At 36.6% G+C, this 24,584-nt stretch overlaps 1 protein-coding gene across 1 annotated transcript; it reads left to right on the top strand.

The window, feature by feature from the left end:
- Positions 1–12,938: 12,938 nt before the first annotated feature.
- Positions 12,939–23,573, top strand: LOC146136969 (BTB/POZ domain-containing protein KCTD12-like). Its single transcript, XM_083395422.1, has 4 exons — positions 12,939–13,530; positions 14,549–14,637; positions 15,384–15,552; positions 21,600–23,573. The coding sequence occupies exons 1-4, from the start codon at positions 13,144–13,146 to the stop codon at positions 21,843–21,845; spliced, it is 891 nt and encodes a 296-aa protein (XP_083251548.1). The 5' UTR covers positions 12,939–13,143; the 3' UTR covers positions 21,846–23,573.
- Positions 23,574–24,584: the final 1,011 nt, after the last annotated feature.

Raw genomic sequence — 24,584 nt, 5'->3', positions numbered from 1 at the left:
TGTATCCAATATAAATGGTCGTTTGGCAAAGATTTTTAAAAAGCCCAACGATTCGATCACCTAATCGCCTTCAAGGCAATAAACTTGCGCTGTTTTTCTAGCGCTTTGTTTTCTGGTTGTATTTTTATTCATATGTATAGATATTTGTCAAGCTGTAAGATTATTGCTTTTAAGGTAGATAATCCTAGTAGGTAACAAAGTGTTGGCGCTTGTAATAAACATCTTTGCCAGAAAAAACATTTATGGTTAAAATAAAACGAACCAAATGCTCGCAACTTCCATTGAAACTATCGCAGCTTTTAAACTTTATAATATGCAACCTGATAAAATAACCTCCACCGCACCTAAACCTCTGTCTAAATACGCACAACAGGTTGCGCAGTCATAATCCTAACATAACAGAAATCTGACTTCATAATATTGCGGTATTTCACCTGCAATGCGTCGCAACTAAAATTAGCCTAAACTCATGTTTCCTTGAATCAAGGCTACACGCTCTTAGCGCTTGCTATTCTAAAAGCAAACTTTTTTTTTGAAGTTGATTCAACACACGTGTACTCAGAAAATTTTGCCGCCAATCAAATTACATTCCAAGGCGTTTCAGTGGTAACCGGCTTTAAGAAAAGTTTAAATTGTTTTGTTTTTATATTTGTTTAAATTGAGTAAAGTTTTTTTAAATGTTACTATATAGGCTACTATATAGGTTCACAAGTCGGCATATAGTTTGGCATACATTTTAAATTCAAACCTTACGTAAGTTTTCAAACGTTTTTGTTTTGTTTATAGTTTATATACTCTTTTTGAAATGCACAGGGCTTTGCATTTACGTATAAAGTTTTTATACTTTGAATGAAATGAAGTCAAGTATAGCCTTATTAAGCATTAATTCCCTACTTAACCCAGTATGACATCACAACCCACGTGACCATGGCCCACTAACCACTGACCAACGCCCAGGCTAGTGGATTGGCGTTTTGGATTGATTCTATTTTCTGCTGTTCGATTGTGTGCAGTCTTATCCAGCGGCTTGAATCACCGTGTTGCGTTATCCTGTGTACTGACATTTGTGAATATACTCAACGAGTATTAAACTGAGTAAAGTGACTCTGTCTAGAGTTCAAGAAGTTATAAGGGCGGGTATATTTAGCGACATGATCCTTTACTACAGTTGTATACAAGGAACGTGTAGAATACTTAGGCAGTCGTCGGCTCTCGTCCAGCAATGAATTTGCCGTGTTTTTGATTAGATTTTGTTAAGATTAAGATTAATGACAATTTTTGAAACAAAAAATAGGATATCGAATTTGCTTTTATTAGCGTTGTAATGACTTAAGTGCACTCATGTCACGGTTTTCAAATGAATTGACGTTTTACATCGATCTTGTATAATCTTCAGATGATGTGACTGAGAAGTAAATTAAAGCATCACTTATCAAATGTGGGAAACAAGAAGTTTGACACCTTACACTCGACGAATGTTAAAATTTGGCCAAAATTTGTACTAAAGCTCGATTTTTTTGGAATTTTATAAATGTGTTATATGCACTAACTATACTTTTTGTTGAAATTTATTTGTAAGAAAAACAATCACAAACCAGGGAAATATTAAAACGCTTGATATTAAAAGATAACTCACATTTTTAGCATTTAGAAAATATACTTACTTATTTTAATAGTAAATAATCTAAATACAATATACATCAACACTTTAATGTTGTGTATTATAGCATAATGTGTTTTTAAATTCTCTAAAAGTCATACGAACCTTGGGAATCCGACAAAAAAGGCCAAATGAATGCAGTGGTTTGGTAGAGGGCGCATAAAACCGTTTCAGTTATGGCGTCGCAATTTACGCAATGACGTAAAAGTTTTGGGGTTTAAAGAATCGAGCTGTTTTTGAAGGAATTGGTGCGCAATTATGCATCTGGAGTTAAGTTTGTCGCTCAAAGAGAGCACAAATGAGTTTAGTTGACTTCTGTTCGAAAAACGTGTAGCGTTTAGCCTACAAAGTAATATAGCCTAATTATTAATTGTGTTTAGACTCAATTTGTTAAGTATTCGGTTAAGCATTACGAGTTTCCTGTAACCTGACACGCTTTATCCCATTATTAAACCGTGCGTCCGTTGCTTCATAAACCATTTTCCGGTACAGAACCCAACCACGCGGTTTAGACCGAATGTTTTTTTCGACTTGTTTCCGGCGTTTTCTTCACTCGCTTCGCTCCTCTCGCTCCTCTTCGCCTCCTCTCGCTCCTCTTCCCTCTTCTATGTAAACCGGTCAACCGTTCTCTTGATATGTTTCTTGTTTTAGTCTTTATAAGATGTGTTTTCAGTAGTCCCTTTGTCTCTCTCTCTCTTTACCATTTTCTGAGTCTTAAAGTTAGACGTGCTATGTTATTACCGTTAAACCGGAGTTCTTGTTTGGGCGAGGCGCTGTCTGACAAAGTGAGTACTGTATATTAACGCTATTTTACTGCATGAAATAAATCAGAATTTCCCCCCTTGCTATTCGGGTTTAATTTTATTCTAAATGAGCTTAAATAATCACAAGTAAGTAGAAAATTTAAGGATTTAATGCAGAAAATAATCTTCGTTGGCATCTATATTGCTTTATTTTGTCTATTTACTTTTAGATTTGTAGTTGAAAATTACGAAGGCATCATGCGGCTACCTTTCATTGAAAACCTACACGGTCGACTTTCGTGCAATTTGATGCGATTTCAAAGAGGGGTACATTCAGGCATCAAGATTTCCGACTGTGTTTGCAGAATCATTAACGAGGAAGACTCAAATACCGTCGAAGATTTCTTTGAAAAAAATTTTAGCGGCCAAAACCCGATGAGACAGATTTTCCGGGTAAACCCCGAAATGGGTTTCAAAATAGATAAAAAGCGAATTGAAAAGCATATTGGAGAAGGTTTTTCTTTTGGCGTTTTTATCAAAGAAACAGGAGAGCCCGTTGCCTTTGAAATAAATACAGTTCTACAAAGTGGGACGGCACTTATGGAATACCAAAGCGAATGTGAAGACTTGAACGAAGAGGCAAAGTCTATGAATGAGTTTGTTCGATTCATGTCAGGTATGTAGCGTTATTCTATTGATGAAAGTGTAAAAGTTCTACCAAAGTAAACAAGAAGAATTGCCTTCATTGAGAAACAAATGTTTAGAATGTACTATTTTTGACAAAATTGATGTTTAGATTTAAATAGTAATAACATCTTAAGAAATGGTAAACAGTCCAAACATTGGTAATAGAGTTGTGCTGCAGTATAATTTATCTCGAATGACACTCGGGACGTTTGATAATATCGTGTCGGGGACGATACCTATGCCAAGTGGTAGTATCGGGACTCGTCCGACATTAGGGTGGTATCAATGACGATCCGATATCAAATTAACATAGCGGAATCAGGTGGCACTGTATAAAGACAATTTGTATTGTATTCTCGACAAGCTTTCGCACAACCGTGCTTCATTAGGTCAAAGTAGAAATGTGACGTTTGTAGACCATATAAATCTGGTTTACTTTGACCTAATGAAGCACGGTTGTGTGAAAGCTTGTCGAGAATACAATACAATTTGTCTTTATACAGTGCCACCTGATTCCTCTATTTAGAATTAGACAAATACGGCGCCATTTACACAAATTAGCATAGGAACTTTAACCATGATTTGCGTTCCAACGTAGTTATTCATAAAATGAAAAAAGGCAAATTTATCAAACAACGGTAGATTAAAAACTTCAAGTAACTGAACTTTCCAGCTTAATAATCGGAAACAAACTACCTTTGAACGTTTTCATTTCATTTATTTTGCTTGTTTGAGGAAATAGGAATAGAATGTTATCAGATATCTTTAGATGACATATTTACAATGTTCGAGTGTATAATATTTATTTCACAGCGGATGTCTTCAAGGAGTTAAAAGCGAAAAAGATCTACTGGCTAATAATGGGCGCGACTGGTAAAAAATTCCTCAATTCGGGTCTATTTTCATTTTTTGGAGCGGCATGCATACAAGCTGCAACTCGCAGCGAATGCGATTATGTGGCCTCGGTTGTAGCTTCGCGTTATGCGCAGCGCCACCTTACGGCAACCGGATTTTCCACACTAAAGGTGATGCGATATGGCGACTACGTGGATCAAAAGACGGGAAAAAGCCCCTATTGAACCTCTCACCTATTCATACAGAGGCATCCCTCATGTACAAAGCAGTTAACTGATGCACAAAGCAGTTAATTGCTAAACAATATGGACAACTGTCGAGCGACAAGCTGTACATAAACTTAACATGAAGAGTTTATCGTTTTAAGACTGTTTATGAACACTGGTATAAAACATAAAATCATTTCTTAACACTGTACAGAAATATAAATTTCGCCATCATCAGTTTCTGTACAAAAAGCAAACATGTATAAAATGCCAAAGACAGTTTAGTTAAAATGTCTAAAATATAGATATAAGATCGCGTATAAAATTTGTAAACACCTGCAGAGGTCAGAGACAAAAATAACAAGAGTATTGACATCAAATAATGCAAACAAATCAGTTAAAGCCAAAAACTACAAACAGCTTTCCAGCGACATATTTTCGTTTTACTACACCACTGCAATTTTGGGATGCACGATATGCACGGATCTGTAACGTAGCTTGATAATGAATCAAAAAAAAAGACGACAGATTGATATAATCTTGATTAAGACGTAGTGATACGAACTTGTATCTTTTCCAGTTATTGCGACTGAGAAGTAAACTAAAGCATCAATTATAAAACCCAGTCAAGTAATTTGTAACTAAGTCCAATGCAAGTCTTTTTACAACATGACAAGTCAAGTCCCAGTCCAAGTCACCAGTTGCCCAGTCAAGTCGTTATTAGAGCGGGACAAAATTCCTTGTCGTACAAAGAAAAACGACAAACTATTAAAATTTGTATACTCCTCCGATTATAAGCACTTTCCCAACTAGAAAAAAATACAACATATAGCAAGCTCATTGTTTTACATGCAAAAAATTTGGATAATTAACCCAATTTTATTTAAGAATGTTTATTAAAAACAATTATTTTCAACCCAAGCAATCTGGCTCAACGCTTTCTAGGCCAAAGTCAAGTCATTTTCCCGAAAGATTAAAATTAGGTCAAGGCATTTTACCAAACAACATAAGTCAAGTCATTAAGTAATTGAATTAGGTCATTGCAACACTGCATATTTGCCCCAAAAGCAAACAACACACATTTTAAATTTTAATTAAATATAAACATTTGAACCCGCCTGTGAAAAAATTTCTCCAGCGGTTTCCCAAAATTTGGACATAGACACAGTGTTCCAAAATTTGGGGATTGCGAATCTGTTTTGTTGCATGAGAAAGAACCTGAAAAATTTGTTCTGTGATTGTGCACTGCCAGTAGCCTAATAAATAATTCGTTTAAGCAAATATGTCTATTTTTTGGTATTAAAATGAAACACTTGCGGTCTCTTAAAACTACTTAGCGGTCACCCAAACCAAACCTTAAAAAAACCTGCTGTGTTATGTTTTGTCGATGGTTCGTAACTTTACCGCTATGTTTACCTGCTGAACTTGTTAAACAAGTACACGCTTTCAGGCCGTTCCAGCTTGCTCTTATAGCTGAATAATAGTCGTTGCCTCTTATTAAGCAAAACATGTTTGTCGTCATTTAATGTAGATCAGCGGTTCTCAAATCTTTTTCCTTGCGACTTCTTCCAAAAAGCTGTTGAACTTTTGACGCACCCATAAAATATTCAGGGTCGTGGACACAGAGTTCAGTCATAACGACGTCACAAGACAGGTGATCTTAAAAAAATCTTTGCGTCGTAAGCGAACTTGTGCGCAAATATGAGTGGCGTTAGGTCTAATCGTGTGAAGCAGGAAACAATTGCAGTTATTTATTTTAATTATGGTAAAAAGGACCTTGTACCCAATTGTAATGAACTACTAGAATTCGATCGAATGCAACTATCGGGAAATAACACTATCTGTAAGCATTTTTACTGCGTTTAAGTTTAGATGCAAAACGGAATCATGGTGCAACGCCATTGGAAGATTGAAATGACACACACGGGTGTCTCTGATCACAGTTTAAGAACCTCTGGCATTGTTAAATTGTTTTTCCGCAAAGCAGCGCTGTGGAGTTATAGGTTTTCCTGCGCGTGAGAAAAATCTTTTTCTCTTGCTTTGCATTACGGAATTTCCCTTTCTCGTGTAATGCATAACGACGCTCTGCCGAACGCACAAATGCAGTTTATTTAGCTGGTCGAGGTATGCGTCGTGTCACGTCTATGGATCGCAGTATGTCAAACAAATATTGACAGCAAAGGCAGAGTTAGAAAATGCGCTATGACTTTTGAGAAGAAAACAATAAAAAACGAACATGATATTTGGTGACAGAAAGAGAATAGGGCCGTATTTAATGAAACAGCAAAAGGGACACAATTTACACTTATTAAAGAAAGGTTTCCTAGCATTGAAGAAAATTTCCTAGATTTTGGTGGTTGGTTTATAGAACCTGTATAGCTAATAAGAAGCCCTCGTTAGCGCAGGAATTGATTTTGCAAAGTTCGACGACAACTTCTGGTTTTCGCGGCGATCTGGCATTCTTTACGGCGTTGGTGTATTACAGCAGAATACTTTATCGTAGCTTGCGATTCGGGCCAGGCATTATCACAAGGTTTTATAAACAGATTTTTCTTTCGAATAACAGAATCTGCCTGAATCCGAATGGTGAAAACAAACGATTTTGGTTGCTCATCAATGATAAATAATAAACTAAGTATAGAACTTAGTAAACTGAAAATCAGTTTGTTTGGATGTTATAATATGATAAATATATTTCGCTATTAAAAGCATAATCAGTATCTTAACTTATCATATGATAACATTCAAACAAACTGATTTTCGGTTCATTAAGTTTTGTACTTAGTTTAACCTTTAATATCTTATAAAATAATGTACATAAATAAATGTATTTCGCCAGCAAATGCATTGTCAGTTTATCTTAATTCAAATAAACATCGTTGTACATTAGGTAAACTAAAGCCGGGGAGTTGGCGCCAGAGTCTCATTAGTGTTTGTGTCTCGGCCGATAATAGCCCGGTAAAGTAATCCCTCTCTACTATATTTTAAGCACATGGGCGACTGGCGTATTTTCTCCTCTTTAAATGTCGTCAAGTATTCGTGACGCGTAAGCTCGTATTTTAATGTGCGAATAGCTAAGTATTTAGATATTTGTAGGTATAGTTTTGTGTATAAGGTGCGTTTTTATTTCCAGGATTTTGACTTCTGTTTATATAGTAATTATTATAATGACTTGTTTATGGTTTGTTGTTAAATTTTATCTTTCAAAAACGGCAGTAGGCTACTTTTAAATGTAGTTTCTAGATGTCGGTATGTACAAATTTCCTTGTTATGTGTCAAACTCAGATTGTTTGTGGGCCGCGAATAATGATCCCAAAAATTCAAAACAATTAAAGAAACAGGGTTGTACACGAGCAGTAGCCTATATGTCCTCTGTTTTCGAGCAAAATCGAAGATAAAGGCAATTGTAATGGCTTGTTTCGCCTTTAAATCGCGACATGTATTTATGTCAATTTCTTTACAAGTTTAACAATAAATCTATTTTTGTCCAAAACGTCCTTTGCGTTTTGCACACAGTTCGAAAAACCCGGCACTTCTAATAAGAGTAAAGACCGGAGTGAAGGTAAAATAGGTTTTTTGCCGGACGCGTGAAAATGTTCAGAGATGACGTCACAATGTTACGTCATAAAGGGATGTCTAAAGCAAGAACCATACAGGAAACCTGAGGTTATCGCTCTGTGTCGCGCACAAATGTGCAACCGCTTTTTAGTTTCAACACATTTAAGGAAATGCCGGATTTGCCTGGTTAAAAGGGTCATAGCCTGGTGAAAAAGAACGACGTACCTGCAAAAATATTTTAACAATAGATTAAAGTTGGACCATGGAAATTAGATGATAATTGCTCAATTTGCGAGAACTATAAACTAAATTAAAATCTGAACTATAAATTTTAACATTTGCATATCAATTTAGATGTAATCGCATTTACTTTTTCAAATTGTGAAAGGCAAATATTCGTACGCCATAAATGGCGTTTTTTATCAGTATAACTCAATTGCATGGTTGAGCACTTGTTTGAAAAAATAACTGAAAACGCCATTTGACAAAGTGGCATTTTAGTAAGATCGAAAACAACTATAAACTAACAAGTTATATTAGAATTAGAATACGAATAATTAAACAATTTTACATTGTTTAAATCTAAAATTAGGATGAACAAACATATAATAACTTAAATAGGATTAAAATTAAGGTAAGAATTATCACCATATGGCTCTAAATTGTCGACTTGGCTAACTGTGTAAACTATCCAGTTCAAAATAGAGTGTGTCACAGAGTTCAAAAGTGCCCGGCAAACAAGCATAGGGTTTGCGCGTTTATAGTAGCTTATACACGCGACGGTAAATCAGCTTGAACCGTATAAACTATTAAGCTGCGCTTGGGCCGCGCACACGCAACATCCGCCCGTGTAGAATCGACTTTTGGGGGAAGTGGAGCCCGCACGCGCTTTACACACGGTTGCAGAGAGCAGGGCTCGCATAGGTGTGCCGCGTGCCGCGCGCCGCGTTTGCTACAGAATCGAGCCGACTGTATAGGAAGTTGCTGGAAACATGCCCCGATGATTCTGTTGATATACAGCTTTAGTCGTTCGGGCGGTCGGCTGTGGTTCTTTTCACGGGAATTTCGGCCTTTTTGACCGCTTTTTGCGAATTTGTGTAACGTCGCTTTTGGCTCGTAGTTTTACTGCTCCAGTTTTGCGAAAAGTGCTGTAAATTTGCTAAGAGTAAAAAGAAGGTCTCTTACGGCTTCTAGAAAATATTTTAAAGTGCATTTATGTCTATGTTAATGTTGATGTAGTTTTGCTTAACGTCTGGTTGATGTAGGAAGAACGCCATTTGGGTAACGTCGTTTTTGTCTTTAGTGTAAATACAATTTTAAGCATTGGATGTAGAAAGTAAGCAGCCCCCCTCTTGTGAAATCGTGAAAGTTTTTTATAGGTTCTCTTTGGCGAGTGGAATTAGCTAGGATAGACATCATTTACCAACTGTGTTTAAGCTAACATGTAAATAAGTGTTGTAAACAAACCATTTTTGAAATTATTAGCCTCAGTCAAGCCATTCTTAAAATAACTTAAGCCCAAGTCAAGTTTTTTAGAATAAATACCAAGTCAAGTCCCAGTCCAAGTCATCGGTTGCCGAAGTCAAGTCCCAGTCAAGTCATAGCTAGAGTAAGTTAACTCCAAGTCAACCCCTTGTCACAAAAATAAAACAGTAAATTATGAAAACTGGCAAAACCTTCCGATTATCAGCAATTACTCAAGTAAATAATAACGTAAACGCAACATATAACAAGCAAATTGTTTTACGTGCAAAGATTAGGATAAATAACGCAATTTTATAAATAACACTTAATGAAAACAATTAATTTAACCCAAGTCAATTGTCCCAATGACTTCAGTCAAGTTAAGCCATTAGCCCAAAAGACTTAAGTCAAGTCAAGTCAAAAAATATATAGTAACTTAAATAGTAACCTAAGTGCACTTAAGTCAAGTCATTTGGCTGTAAACAGTCCAAGGTTACTTGCTTTATTCATCTTAGCTACAATGACATTCATATTGAATAAGGAACTAACGATTTTAGAATAGGCGAAATATACATTCCAGTTACTCAGGTTTCTAAACTTTCATTTTTATTGTCAATATACGCGTCAGTGGAATAGTGATTGACAAGGAGAAACCTAGGCCGCCAAATGGTTTTCCATTCCGTGAAGATGCACCATTTTACATGTAAACAATAATGTTCGCTGTTTGCCCTTTCCAAATCTCCCTTTTCCAAGAAACACAGGTTGTTTTTTCGCAATATCGCCAACACATTGGGATGTTGACAACAAATCGTCTTGTGTCAGTGCTGTAAATACGCATTTTGATTCGGCGCTATAATAGGGTGGCTATATTTTCAAGTATACCAAGGCCAACGTGTGTTTAATACTGTTGTATAGCTTAAGTCATTTAGACAAACGACTTGACTTAGACTTGAGTCATTTACACATCAAGCGTATGTTAAAATGATTTAATTAATAACATTTCGTAAAATTATTTGGATATTTGGGACAATTATAAAATGTATTAAATCTTGCTATTTTTTTAGTTATTTCGTGTTTGGTTTTCGAAATGTTGGTCAAAATGGAACGTGTTTACTATTTCAAAAGTTTAATATTAATTTTTGATACTCTATTTGAAATTGATTTGCGTGACTAATGATTTTGACCGGGCCTTGGCTTGCTACTTGTTGCAAATGACCTGATTTGGCCTCACGTTATTTTGCAAATACCTTTAAATTAAGTGTTTTTATTTAATAATTTTCAATAAATTGGAATTTATCTTAATTTATGGATGTAAAACATTTTGCTGGAGGTATCGCGTTATTGTTATTTTTAGTCGTTGCTCATAATCGAGAGAGTTGTTTAATTTTATTTTTTGTAAATGATATAGCTTGCAGTTGACTTCCTCTCATAATGTCTTTACTTGGACTTGACTTGGGCAACCGATGACTTGGACTGGGACTTGACTTGGTATTTATTGTAAAATCTTGACTTGGACTTAAGTTATTCTTTAAATGGCTTAACTGGTACTTAAGTCATTTCATAATGACTTGTTTACAACACTGAATTTTAAATCACTTAACCTTCTGGGCAGATTTTTCAAAAAAGGCCGAGTAAAAACTGCTTTAAAGCACCATGAAAAAAAGATGCAATTATTGAGGACTTGTAATCCAACAGGTAAAAAGGAAATAAACATAGGCAGCGGAAGGCAATTTCGTGAATCCACACCTCTTAACCAAGTAATTAAAAAACGATATGCATTGTCGATCAATACAATTGAACGGCGTTCACTCATGGTGTGAAATCCAAAATTACCCCTGACAGGTTATTAGATTTAAAATTAAACGCACCCGTCAGTTTGTTAAACCGCACTATGGCGTCATAGAAGGTTGCCCGGTGCGCCACAGGAAAAGGAAAGAAATTAGGAAACCTTGATTATTTTTAGGTTGTCTGGTAGCTCAGTGTGATTGGTAGTTCACGCGATTTCAGTTTTTTTTAAGTAAGCGCAATTAGTAGTTTTCGGTAAATATCGCTAAAATGCAATTCAGACCAAATTGCAGTTTTTATGCCAAATTGCAGTTTAAGCACATTAGACAGTGTTGAGATTTTACTTCGGCAAGTTTTTTTACAAATGACTTGACTGGGACTTAAGTAATTTTAAAATGACTTGTTTTCAATGCTAAAATAATAAGGGCGCTGCTCTAGAATCCTACCACCTTTTATTACAGTAAAGAAACTATAGTTGTCAAAATTGAAAAAATATATATGGAATAATAACAATATAAGAATATTACCCAAGGCTAACTCGCACCCTAACCCAAATATCGTTAACATTTTAATTTTAAACCACTGGACGAAAATGTGAGAGTTCTAGACCAAAGCCAAAATTTGTTTTAATACCTCCGAATTTGGTACTAATATTGCCTTAAAGTAGACTACCTTAGTAATTTTTCAAATAACCTATATGACTTTGTCAGCGTCGTCTATAAATAACGCGCCCTAAATAGCTGCTGAATTATAGGAGAATCGTTTTTCGAAAACTATTGCTGCCGGTCCGTAAAATGATTTGTGTATTTTTGCCGGTCCGGAAGTGTAGAAAGATTAGGAACAGTTGGATAGTTTATTAAATTTTGCGATATTTTTTTTAATTCAAATTCAAATTTTTTTTTTAACCAAAGTTGCGTTACCTGTTTTCGTATTCAAATTAATATAAGATTGATTTTGAAGGCTAGATTGGTGTTTCTTTCTTTCTTTCTTTAACTTTTAGCTTATTCCAGTAAGCATGCAGGACTATAAACAATTAGGAAAAATAATGGACGACACAAAAAATGAGCTTGCCTGGCTTACAGGCTTATTAACATTAAGTTGTAATAACTAAACAAATCTTTGACTGCAACCAGGCAAACAACTGAGTCGTTTTAGGTTTGAGAAGAATTTTTGAAGAAAGAAATTTTTTTAAGTTTTCGTGTGATAGTTCAAACCAAAGTTGCGTTTTTCATTTGGGTTAGCTGTCTTCGTAATGGAAATTTATACGTGTAGAATATACAGTATTACATAATAAAAGCGTTCGAGCTAGTATAATTCTCATAACTGAGTTTGTTTGTAGATATTTTACGGTGCAATTGTTTTACGAGAATGCATTAGTCGAATATATAAAACTTGAAATATACAAGTTGGCTCTGAGCATTATTCACCGTTGGGTTTCGGTGCGTTAATGCGGGAGCTATTTTGTGAACATTTGTCTTCAAAAGGACTAAAACCGTTTGCTACTGGTTTTCTGTCAATCACTGTTTTAAAAAAGAGCCTTTGAGTTTAATAACCTGGGGCGTCAATTATAAGTAGAGATGCTCAAACCCTATTTTATTCCGTTACCGTTTCCCGATATTTTGAAAAATCAATACAGCTGTCTCATTTAATAAACAGCGACGTCGTTACTTTGGCCCAATAAGCAATATTGATGGAATTGAAATGTTCAAAGCAATTTTTTAACTATAAAAAATGGCTGAAATATCTATGTCAGTTTAGTATTAGTTCGGCGCTGATAACACCCTAGTATCGGATAAGTGCCGATGGAAAACTTAGAATCGGATATCGGGTATCGGCTCCATTCCGATATTATCGGACATATTTTAAGTATAGCCCTTTAATAACAAATTAATTGAGAATCAAACATGGCTTCATCGATCTGAAAAAACATTTCATTTCTTTGGACGCAGGCATTCCATATAGTGACAAAAATATAGAAAACTCAATAAATTAATAAGTTGCAATCAAGAAAAAAGCACGGATAAGGAAATCAGCGCAAGCTTGAAGTCCAAATCAACGTAAATCAACAGACGAACTTTAAGAAATTTAAACTCCCAAACTCGTTTCCAAAAGTCCAAGGATCGCCAGCTACTCCATCCAAAAGAAGAAGAAGAAAAAAAAGGAAGCGGAATCCTCTTCCGTAGCCATGGCAGCGCAGGACGCCGGCAGCAGCAGCCAAAACATAGTTGAGCTGAACATTGGCGGAACACTTTACACAAGCACGATGGCCACCCTTACACAGCAACCCAAATCACGTCTTGCCGCGGCCGTACGGGCCTACACGGCCAACGGGGAAGTCCCGGCGGACGCGGCGCCGTTCACGCGCGACTCCCAGGGCCGGATGTTCCTGGACCGCGACGGCGCCACCTTCCGTTTGATCCTGGACTTCTTGCGCAATCCGCTGGCGCCGTGCCAGGAGCGCTTGCTCTCTAGCGCCGCCGACCGGCAGCGAGCGAGGGCCGAAGCGGAGTTTTTTGCGCTCGAAGATTTGCTCGCCTTGTTGAAGAGATTGGACAAGAAGGCGGCCTTTCAGGTGGGTGGAACATATACTGTGTGTTTCCGGCTTGTTTTTTCTGTTTTGTTTAGGAGAATAATGGCTAGAGATTGTAGAAAAATGTATAGAATGAGTTGCAAATCCTGAACAGAAAGTGGTAACATTTTGTGAATGTTTTCAAAAAACCTAAGATAGTGACTGGGGGTTGCAGTTCACCGTAGAATAACTACCAAAGCTCGTACAGAAGTATATTGGATTATTTGTGGCGTTTGATGAATGACTTACATATTTATTTATTCGTTGAAATTCCACGAACCTATCGGCTTTCAGATTCATTCTCCACGGGTTAGGAATAAGCAGGGGTGAAAGAACAATCATTTACTTGCCGGAATGCATGAAAATTCTCAGAGATAACGCCACAGAGTTTAGTCATAACGGCGTATCTAAACAAAAAACCTTTAAAAACGTGAGGTTATCGTTCAACCAACCAATTGAAATTTTAGTTTACATATACTCAAGCAAATGGTGGGATGGCCTGGTTAAAAAAGAATTTAATTTCACACATTTGAACATAATAGTTTAAACATTTTGAAAATATAAGAACATTTTGGGTATTTACTTCCCGCTAAAATTACAACTACGTATAAGCATGCATGCAATGGGATACTGAAATATTCATAATACATTAAATAACGGATAATATTACGGTATATTTTTAGTTATAAGTTATAAAAGAGTAAATAAGTAATATAGTTATCGTGTGATAATACATGCGCCGCAAGCTGAAAAAGTTTGAGAAAAAGGCTTTATCCGTATTGACTTGTAACTTTTTTAAGTACGGATATTTGCGTTCAATGAATTGCTCGCCAAGAATTGCATATATGTATATGTTGGACAGGGTTAATGCTGTGTTTCTTTAGGAAATTTCATTCAACTGGTGGTGAAGCATTTACCAGTTTAAGAAACGCTCTTACAGTTGTTACGTCGTGTTACAAAAATATATACTGAATGCGTCGAGGCAAATTTCTTTAATTGACAAACCGTTGTCATTTTTTAGAGCGCAGGAGAAGGGGAACCACCGAAACCGTATTTTCCGCGTCTCTATCAAGGGCCTTCCCCCATCACACAAACAGAACCGATCGGACGGTAAATATAGCAAAAAAAAGTTTTCTAGCGTTGGTAAACTAGCACTGCGCCACCCACACAACAATGGGTCCAAAGAAAATAATTTGTAAATAATTAATTTTTAATTCTAGCATTAGAAAATAACAATTTAAGTTGCAATTTATTTATATGTTACCAAGGTTTAATCAAGATCTAAACTTACGGCGATAATTAACATTTTATTCCAACACAGCAACCGAAATTTTGAACAAAAAATTATCATTAGCATGGTCAAACAAGCAAAATGGGCTAAATTTAAACATTCAAAACTATCGAATTTTCATATTATTAGGCTAGAATTTGGTTTGGCGTTAAGAGTGTTTCAGTTACCCTAAGCTGTTCACTTATTATCTTATTTACTTATTATTAGGTAGGAATTGCTGCGTCGAATTGCAAATAATGGCTTAAATTTCCCTTTACAGCAAAATGTCTCGAGGAAGCGCTAGTTTGTAGCTAATGTATCTGCACAGCAGGGTTGGAAATAAGTCGTTTTGAAATCCAAGTCAAGTCATTTGTAAATAAGACTTAAGTCAAGTCAAGTCATTTTGTCCGAAAGACTCTAGTCGAATCATTTGAAAACAGTGACTGAAGTGCATTATCACAAAACAGTGACTTGAGTCATCACAACGGCTACCCACTAGCACTAGGTTGTAGCTAAGGCCTCTAAGGCAGAAGTTTTTTCACCAATTTCATTTATCAATTCAGTCAATTGACTTGTTGTACCGAAGGTCGCTGGACAGAATGCACAGCACCGGTTCACTCACACAGAACCGACCCTTCTTCATCACCCTGGGCTACCGGAGCTCCTGTAGTGCCACCAGGGACTGCAGCTCCCTGGAGAAGTTTAGGAGGATCACTAGGATCACTGTGTCCGGAAGATCCGACATCGCAAAGGAGGTAAGCAGCCAGGTCATCATGCTTTTAATTAATCTGGTGAAGGTTTCAGGTCACTTTTGACACCTGTTTAAAATGGGGTTGGGTTCGAAGGAAAATCTTTCAAATTAACGGAAAAATGCACTGTTATGCCTACAGTGTTGTAGACAAATCATTTTGAAATGACCAAAGTCAAGTTATTTGTTAAATAACTCAAGTCTAAGTCAAGTATTTTTAAACGGAAAACATGTCAAGTCCCAGTCAAGTCATAATTAAAGCAAGTCAATTCCAAGTCAAGTCCTTGTCGTAAAATTTACACGTTAAGCGATTAAAACTGGTAAAATCGTCCGATTATGAGCAATACCTTAACTAAAATATACCAAAACGGCAATAGAGGGCAAGCAAGTTGTTTTATGTGCAAAACGTAGGATGAATAACCCAATTTTACGAAAATAATGCTTCACGGTTAGCTGCGAAAACACGTTTGAAGGATTTGTGTGTTTGTTTTTGGGATGAAGAATAAAAGGACTCAAGTAACAAGACCGAAATGAATGACATTACAGACGATTTCTAGTTTGTAATTAGGCAAAACTTTGAATACGATCTGAATTTTGTGAATAAGACTTACCACAGACCTAAACTTAAATCCGCCGGAATAAGATCTATAAACGATCAAATAAGACCCAAGTCGGCCAAACTAAGACCCTAATTGCCAGCATAGGACTTTAGCAAGCTTTTTAACTACCTTCAAACCACTCCGAACTTCATCCCTAATTCTAGGTTAATCCATAATCAAACTTTTAATTAGGTACCCAGCGCTCTGGTTTGGACATTTATCAGTCATTAGTCGACATCAGTGACGACTAATAATGACTAAATAAGCACTAGACCAAGTGGTAGAATTACTGCGGATATTATATGCGAATGTTACAGCACTTGAAGTCATTTTAATGTACTGTTACATGGCACGCAAACTTTGGAAGGAATCCGTTTACCTGAGTGTAGAACCCCTTTATGTAGCATTGCCGCAAACATCATTAGTGTTTTTTCACAACTGCTGTTAATGAGAGCTCGTGTTGTAATGCAGGTTCCGATAATTTAAAGTACCCACTTTATAGGGAGCCCTAAAACATGGTTTGCCGTTTGCCACGATTAGATCACTGAGCGTTATTTTAAACAACGTTTTGTGTATTAGTTGTTTGTCTCCAAACCTTTAAATGCGCGATGTCACCACTTGTTGCGGTCCAAAGGGCTATGGGATAACGAAAAGTCTGGCCAACAATTTTTGTGCGGACTTGTCACAAAATGCATTTGGGGGTTAACATGCAAGCAGATATTTATAACTTATTTTATTAGTTGTATACTATTATTTGTTCCATACACATGCACACATACACACGTGCACATAAACACCCACACACACACAAACACACACAAACTGAAATACACACATAAACACACACACACATACACAGTAAAATACACACATACACACACACAACAAAACACACAAACTTTCCAGCATTTACACACTTGGGAATAAACACAAAAACCTATAGCCTACACATCAAGCACAAACTTGCAAGAGCACACAGACACACAAGCCAACACACATAGGTTAAATACTACTATTGAAAAACTGAAAAAACACAAACTGGCGACGCTTTAAAAAAAAGTTGGTTAAAAAGTCCACGTCGAAATGAAAAATATGGTAAACGCGAGTGCTTTAAATCGCTCTAAGATAGGTCGCAATTCCGAAATGCTCTGATCTGTATTTCCCCTTCATCTGTCAGTCGCGCAATGCAGAACCAACGCTTCCGACACGTACGACATATGATTGTCAAGCGCGCTGCCAGGCATTAAGCCAAAAGTCTTGACGCTTGGCAAAGCAAATTAATACACGGACCCAGGGTTCGAGTTAATTTTTATGGTTAAGTTTTCGAGTGAACTTACACGGGTTCAGATAAGGTGCACGATTTTAGAAATTTCCGACAGTTGTGTAACCTTTCCATGCCGATTTTCGATATCTTGGGCTTCAGTTCTACCGATTGTATACCAAAAAGATGCGATTAATACGATTAAAGGAGAATATTTGGTAAATCGCAACCAGGTAACTTAACGTTTTTAATGGTTAATAAAACCATTCTTCAGCGCTGGAAAACGTAGATATATTTATTTTTCATATGCTATTTTACAAAAAAAATGCATTTTTAAGTTGAACTCGGATTGTTTTTAACCGACTCCGCAGTCGTGGTTGCCAGTGCAAAACCAAACATAGAAAATGAAGACTTGCTGATTTTTTGCTTTTGCTATTTTGAACAAAGTTAAGCGAACAACCCGCAAAGTATTTTATATAAATCTGTTTAACCTGGTTATTGCAAAATCGTTATATACCAACAAACGCCTCAAACTTTCTACTTTGTCACGTGGTAAAAATCGTGCAACCAAGCGTGTTAATAAATCGTGCCTTACAATTTTCACAACTATAGGTTTAATGATGGCGACGCTTTGCGTGGCTTACAATACAGGTAACAACTGTTTAAAAACGAAGCATTATATGCCTATGGGCAATTAGTTATTAACCTTGTTATTAAACTTATCTTTAAAAGAACTTGTGGATTTAAGTCACCCCTTTTAAATCATGGAGCTATTATACCTGCAATCAAGATAAAACTGTTTAACAATTATATGGACAACACACAAGAACAGAGGTCGTGAGTTCGAACCTCACCACAGCCTTGTTTTTTTTTTAGCCTGGCTTTGCTAAAACAAAAATCCGGGTCCGGCTGACTCATTTCGGTAAATCTTTTCGAAGACATCTTGTGCAATACATATGAGTAGCGTTGTCGTTGGCCAGGGCGACTCGAGAAGGGCTTGATCACATAATACGCATGTAGCTTATCTATGCTTCAGTAATTATTGATATTTAAACAAATATTGAAAAATAAGCAATTGGAGCTCTGGATGTTAAGTTTTGCTTTTCAAATAGGCAAAAATAGCATCTGTTAATGTTGCCCAAATAACCTCATAAATGTGGCAAATTAATACTTTGAGGGTAATAGCCAACAATTCATTACCATCATCCCAGGCTTTGCTATGGTAAGGGTCGGTCGATCAATTATGCCGCATCATTTTAAAATCGTGTCCCTTGGGGGGTAGTTGCGATATTTTATATATGGTAATAAAACGCTTTAAACACCTTGCCAAAACGTGTAAAACACGTAGCAAAAACAGTGCTAACCTATTACAAAAACGAGACACAAGATTTCTGTACTTTTGAGGTTTAGACTTAAGTTTAACTAAGGGTATATCATAGGGAATCTTAAGGAAATTTAAAGTTTAAACGTAAGTTACAAGTAGCAAGACAAGGGATGTTATTTAATTTATCGAAATGTTAATTTATCGTTCGTTAAAAACAATCATGCGTTGGTCATTTTTGGTGTTTGGACAAGCGTATTTGTTGCTTATCTTTTTTTTTATATTATAATTAAAAATTAATGACGTGGCCTAATTACCACACGAGCATATCTCGTAAAGCTTGGTTTGCGTGTTCGCTCGGAAACAAATTTTCGCCTAGATTGTTTACGAACTAACATTGTGTCAATTATTTATTGTCCAGTTGTTGGGGGCGACGGGCTAATTACTCACGAAACCGTGGACCACGTTTATCAACAGCCATTGAACAACACGCTTAAATCAAATTTTGCTAAACCGATTCAACACTTTGTAGAATTGTAAAACAAAACAGTTTCTAACGCATCGTCATGCGTGACTCATTAATTGCAAAAAATAACCACTGGGTCGCACAGGTTTAGTATTAATCACGCGCTTAGAACACTGCCCGTCTGACATTCTGCGGTTTGTTCGCATTTACAACTGTTTATTTGCAGCCATGAAACGCCACACGAAATAGTATATTACCATTGGTCGCAGTTGATAAACTGCTATTGACAAAGTAATTAACTACCTAATGAATATGTCCACAGTTGGCACACAACGTAGCGAACTTTATCGTGTTTTCAGAGAATTTTACTTCGCGATTTACCAACGTTATTAAAAGCTATCAGCATATGTCCATGGCTGATCTATAAATTATTTGTCCATTATTTAGTCATTCGATTTAAATTTATTTTGGATTAAGGAAAAAAACTTAGATTGTTTATTTTGGTCTAGTTATCTTGAAAAGTAACGACGCGAAAAATCCAAATATTTTTCTAGCCAAGCATACAAAATTAGGAAAAATATTTAAAGTTTAAAATCGATCAAGTCTACGAAAAATAAAATGTATAAGCAACTTTTCTTTGGTGTAGAAAAATGTTTTCTGAAAACAAATTTTTTTCTTGTGTTGAATAAATCAGAAAGGATCACGATTTTATTTTAGCAACTAACCCACCGTAAGCCAATTATGGTTAAATAATTTTTTTAGTTCCTTTTTTTAATATTGCAAGGATTTGGGTTTGTGTATAGTGAGTACAAAACTTGGAAATATATGCCAATTCCTGGCGAGGTGCATTGGACATAATACAGAAACTGGTTTTGGCAAAGCTTAATTCTGGTTTTCAAAATAACCTCGTTTAATTTTCATAAAGCAACCAAAACTGCAGATGCCAGTATAATGAGAATTGAGCGGAAACATACATCAGTTTGCGTGCCGGTAAATCTTGACTCTGTTAAATTATTTAGAATTTGGACTGAAATTAGAAGCCTCTCTACTTCAATTACCGTATAATTGCCCGGCTGTGTGACAGTAAAGCATAAACCATACAAGGCCGACTATATATTTGAGTTTTACACCCCACCCGACTTTTTTTAATGGCTTTAAGCCAGCGGTTCCCAACCAGTGGGCCATGGCTCACTTGCCATTCGCGCGAGAATGTTTTAACAGGCATGTTTTGTGATGTCATGCTACATGACGTATTTTTGTTACGTCAAACACTTGAATGTGTTTGGCAGCGTCCAGAATTGGCCCAAACGGGAATTTTACTTGATACAGACGCGTCATTTTGCTGGCGGATATTATTTGTGTAATAATTGTATTTCTGAACAGCCGTGGACTGAAGTGCGGCTGAGAATTGAATGAACTCAATTTTCCCCTTTTCACTCATTGCGGCCTTGGCATAACTGCGTGTAATTAAAATTGTAATTTATTTCAACGGTGTAAGGTTAAGCCCCGATCAGGCATTTCCGACATTGCCCTGTAGACAGGAGGGTAAAGGAGGGAACTGGCAGGGCTGCGTCAAACGAGCATCTCGTCAAACAGATCGATTTCCAATCTCTTTCTTCGGAGGGGCCACTTTAAGTCATTTTCCCCTTTCTGTAATGATGTTAGAATTGCCTCGCGCCAAGGTGTCGTGCGATTGGCGCAAATCGATTTGACATTTAGCCGCGGCGCATTGATTTCTTCGGAGGATTCGCGAAGATGCGATACCAATAGGGATCGTGGGCTTCTCTGTTAGCTTTGTGGCAAAGCGCCGGGACGCGAATTGCATAATAAATTGCCTATTATCCCCGAATTAGTTGTGGTAAGCCAGTTTTTATTATCCCGCAACTCATTTTATTCGTGGGTACACTCTTTGCACGGATTTGTAATGTAGCTTTAGATTTTTAAGGTACGAACTTGTATCATATTTCAGTTAATCGTCACATTAAGTAAATCGAAATCATCTAAATCAAGACGTTTCGATACAAGTTCGTATTGGAACGTGGTTATCACAATGATGTCGATTTACAAGACCTTTTTGCCTTTGCAATTCATTACATCATTGCTAATCGTTTGTCGCCTGGCATCACACACGAATTTCTCGCGAACGATTTCGATAGGTATCAAAGTGTGACTACTGTCTATCCCATTCCAAAAAAAAAAAAAAAAAAAAAAAAAAAAAAAAACTTTCCAGACTATACCTTGTAATCCTGTATTATATTATACTTCTTTTCGCTTTTTATCAATTATTAGCCCTTTAATGGTCTTACAATAAAAAATCTTTTCCGGTCTTAAAAGGATTTTTTTCTATTTTTACAAAACGACCACTAGTCTAACTGACCGTTTATCGCCTACTCCAATTCCTTTCCAGGTCTTTAGGGACGACCTAAACGACAGTCGCGACCCGGATCGTTACCCTTCGGACGGCTACACCTGCCGCTACTACCTGAAGCACAACTACTTGGAACACGCCTTCGAGACGTTGGCGTGCCGGGGATTCGAACTCGTGTCCTCCAACTCCAGCGGCTCTAAGACGCTGCCGGCGCAAGCCAAGGAGTACAAGCAGTGGACGACCTACACCGAGCACGTGTTTTGCCGCGCACCCTGGGACGAGTAAATTGCGGAATTTTTTGCGGACCCCGACCACAAAAGGCGAGCGGACTTGATTCGACTTTTCAACGTAGATTTTTTAGAACAACCGAACCTTTATTGTTGTATCAAAGGCCCGAAAGCACTTGTTTCTTTCAATCTTGCGGCACACTTAAAATTCCAAAGCAAATTCGCGGCACACTTCAGTCAACAACTATTTTAAACTTGAGAAACGCTCTTGAAAAGCGAGCGCACTTGATTCGTTTTTTTTTCAGTTTAAATTTTAAAAAGCATATTCGCGGCACACTTTATACAAAACCACTATTTTTAACTTGAGAAACGCAACTTAAAGGCGAGCTGACTAAAATCGTTTTTTCAATGTAGAATTTTCCAGCACAGCCGAACCTTTTTTGTTGTATCAAAGCCGAAGGCGATAGTTTTTTACAAGCTTGCTTCACATATGAAATTTTAAAGCATATTCGCGGCACAATTTATCCAAAATTTTATCATTGGTCTGTCGAATGCTTTCGGTGAAATTAAATATTTAATATAACTAAAATTTCTCGGCTAACAAACCTATACATTTTATACGTTTGTCGGTTTTTATTCCAACAGTTTTGCGTGCTTCACACTAGCAACCACGTAATTTGGCATTGAATCAGACGACCATAATACTTTTTGCACAATACATCGGGATAACATACCAAGAATCCTATATGAATTGTATTAGTCGCTGGGCAAAATACTTAAATATTTAAGTATAATGCATCTTTTGCTTCAACGTTTTACTTACCTGTTTCCAAGGCCTGATTGTTGTTTTGTCGTTATTATGTTTTGTGTAATGAATACAGTGTTCTCGCAATTTGCATGCTGCGCTTCCTATAGTAAAGCAAAATAGACTTACTCACACTAACCGTTTAGTTTGGTAAGTCTCTCTGCTTTGCTCTTAGGCCTGTATATGAGTTTTATTAAAAATATTTTGATGTGGGCATTTTGTTGTTTTCCTTTACACTTCGCGGTCTAAATTATTTTTCTTTCAAAAAAATTTTTCTTTCAAACACTTTTACCGTTTCTATATATTTCGTACGACAATGCAGTAACTTGGATAATTATTCCTCGATTTAAATTATAGTTTTACAGGTAAAATGACCTATCTACGTTTCGCATATGATCACCTTATCTTAACTTTAAACCCGGATTTGAAATGTTGGACGCCTGTCTAAATATAATCCCTACATTAAAAGCAACGAAAAAGCACTAAACGGTAAATAAAAATACTTTCGATTTTCTTTTTCAATCTATTTATTTCGCCTATTTTTTACCGTTGTTTTTTTGTTTATTTGCGTACCGCTCAACATGTCAGTAAGCGATCCAAACATCATGGTTCTTATTTTCTTCCAAAACAATAGAGGTCATAATTTTATTGGAAAACAATGTAGTTTCTCGTAGTAAGAGTTTCAAAGCCCTTACAGAAGTAGGTAACATTTTAAGGGTTTCGAATAGCTATTTAATAATTTTTAACATGTTGTCTTATTCTGTATGGGATTTGATATTCTTATTACGTCTCACTACAATCTCTGTCCCCGGCCATTATTCTCCAAACGTTATAGTTCGCATTTTTCGATCTTAAGTGTGCCCTGGCACAAAAAAGTGGTACCGTTTCAAATTGGTTTGTAGGCATTCAAAGGGTCTTCAGTCAATTTTTGTTCGTAAAGATAAGCTGTTGATTGTTATACACTCACTCTGACCTTCAGAAGTACACAAATTCTTCTTGTAAACATGCAGACCTACAGCACGTTGTGTAAAACCTTCTCTGTCGATATTTCCCGTTATGTCGTATTTGTGTACCTGTGTAGTAAAACGCGTCGGTAAATTTTGTGAATAAAGCGTCACTTTCTCCAAACCCGAAAAGCAGTGTTTATTTGAAACTTATATACTCAGAGGCGAGACAGCCCATTCACCATAGAGGATGTGCGCAAACGGCAATGCGTGTGAACTTTGCAAATCGCGGGATGTTGTCACTCAAGGTCTAAGTCAGTGGTACTTAACCTTTGGCAACCTGTCGAACACCATGTCATTCTGCAAGCTTTCGCCGAACCCCAAATTTTTAATCAGATATCGTTTATTCCTTCTATGTTTGTCATCAATTTGGCCGGATCCAGGATTTGTGCTTAGGAAGAGCATTAAAGTTGTCATGGATGACTCAAATATGACGTCATGAAACATTTAATCTAAAAACACCTGTTATTCTGTAGCCAACCCCTGCGCTAATATGCAACTGAAACTAGGAATAATCAAATTATAAACTTGCATTTATATTGGTTGAATTGTTCAAACTTTCAATTTAAAAGGTTACTTGACGCCTTGGCACATAAAAGAGATACCAATTTAGCTTGAAATAACATTATTTATGTTTCAGAGGACGTTCTTGTCGAACCACTGGTACAGGTTCGTCCAAACCCAGGGTTAAGAACCACTGGTCTAAGCGATTTCTATCACAAACGTCTAAAAGGATTTACAAAACAGGGAAACACTACAAATTTAGTGACGCTGTGAAGGTTTAAAGTAGATTTTCTGCTAATTACGTCACAAATGACGTCTCGTTGTGACGCGTGACGTAAGAAAAAAACCTTCGGGGTAAAGACGACTTCTCCAAAACACATTTCACACAACACAAATTTATGAAGGCAGGTGTATACGAAAGTCTTTGGTGTATACGAAAAGGCTGTAGTGCAAAATTAAAAGGTGGTATCCAATTTGTCTAGAC

The sequence above is a fragment of the Ascidiella aspersa genome, chromosome 8 (genome assembly GCF_963924565.1).
Source record: "Ascidiella aspersa chromosome 8, kaAscAspe10.2, whole genome shotgun sequence".
NCBI lineage: Eukaryota > Metazoa > Chordata > Ascidiacea > Phlebobranchia > Ascidiidae > Ascidiella > Ascidiella aspersa.
The sequence above is the reverse complement of the archived record's forward strand: the minus strand, read 5'-3'. Positions and strand labels throughout refer to the sequence as shown.

What these genes read in the sequence shown, in the direction of transcription:
- LOC146136969 (XM_083395422.1), top strand. Translation starts at nt 13,144, where the DNA reads ATGGCAGCGCAGGACGCCGGCAGCAGCAGCCAAAACATAGTTGAGCTG. An exon ending in ACAAGAAGGCGGCCTTTCAG is followed by an intron (nt 13,531 to 14,548) that starts GTGGGTGGAACA and finishes GTCATTTTTTAG; the next exon opens with AGCGCAGGAGAAGGGGAACC. An exon ending in GATCCGACATCGCAAAGGAG is followed by an intron (nt 15,553 to 21,599) that starts GTAAGCAGCCAG and finishes ATTCCTTTCCAG; the next exon opens with GTCTTTAGGGACGACCTAAA.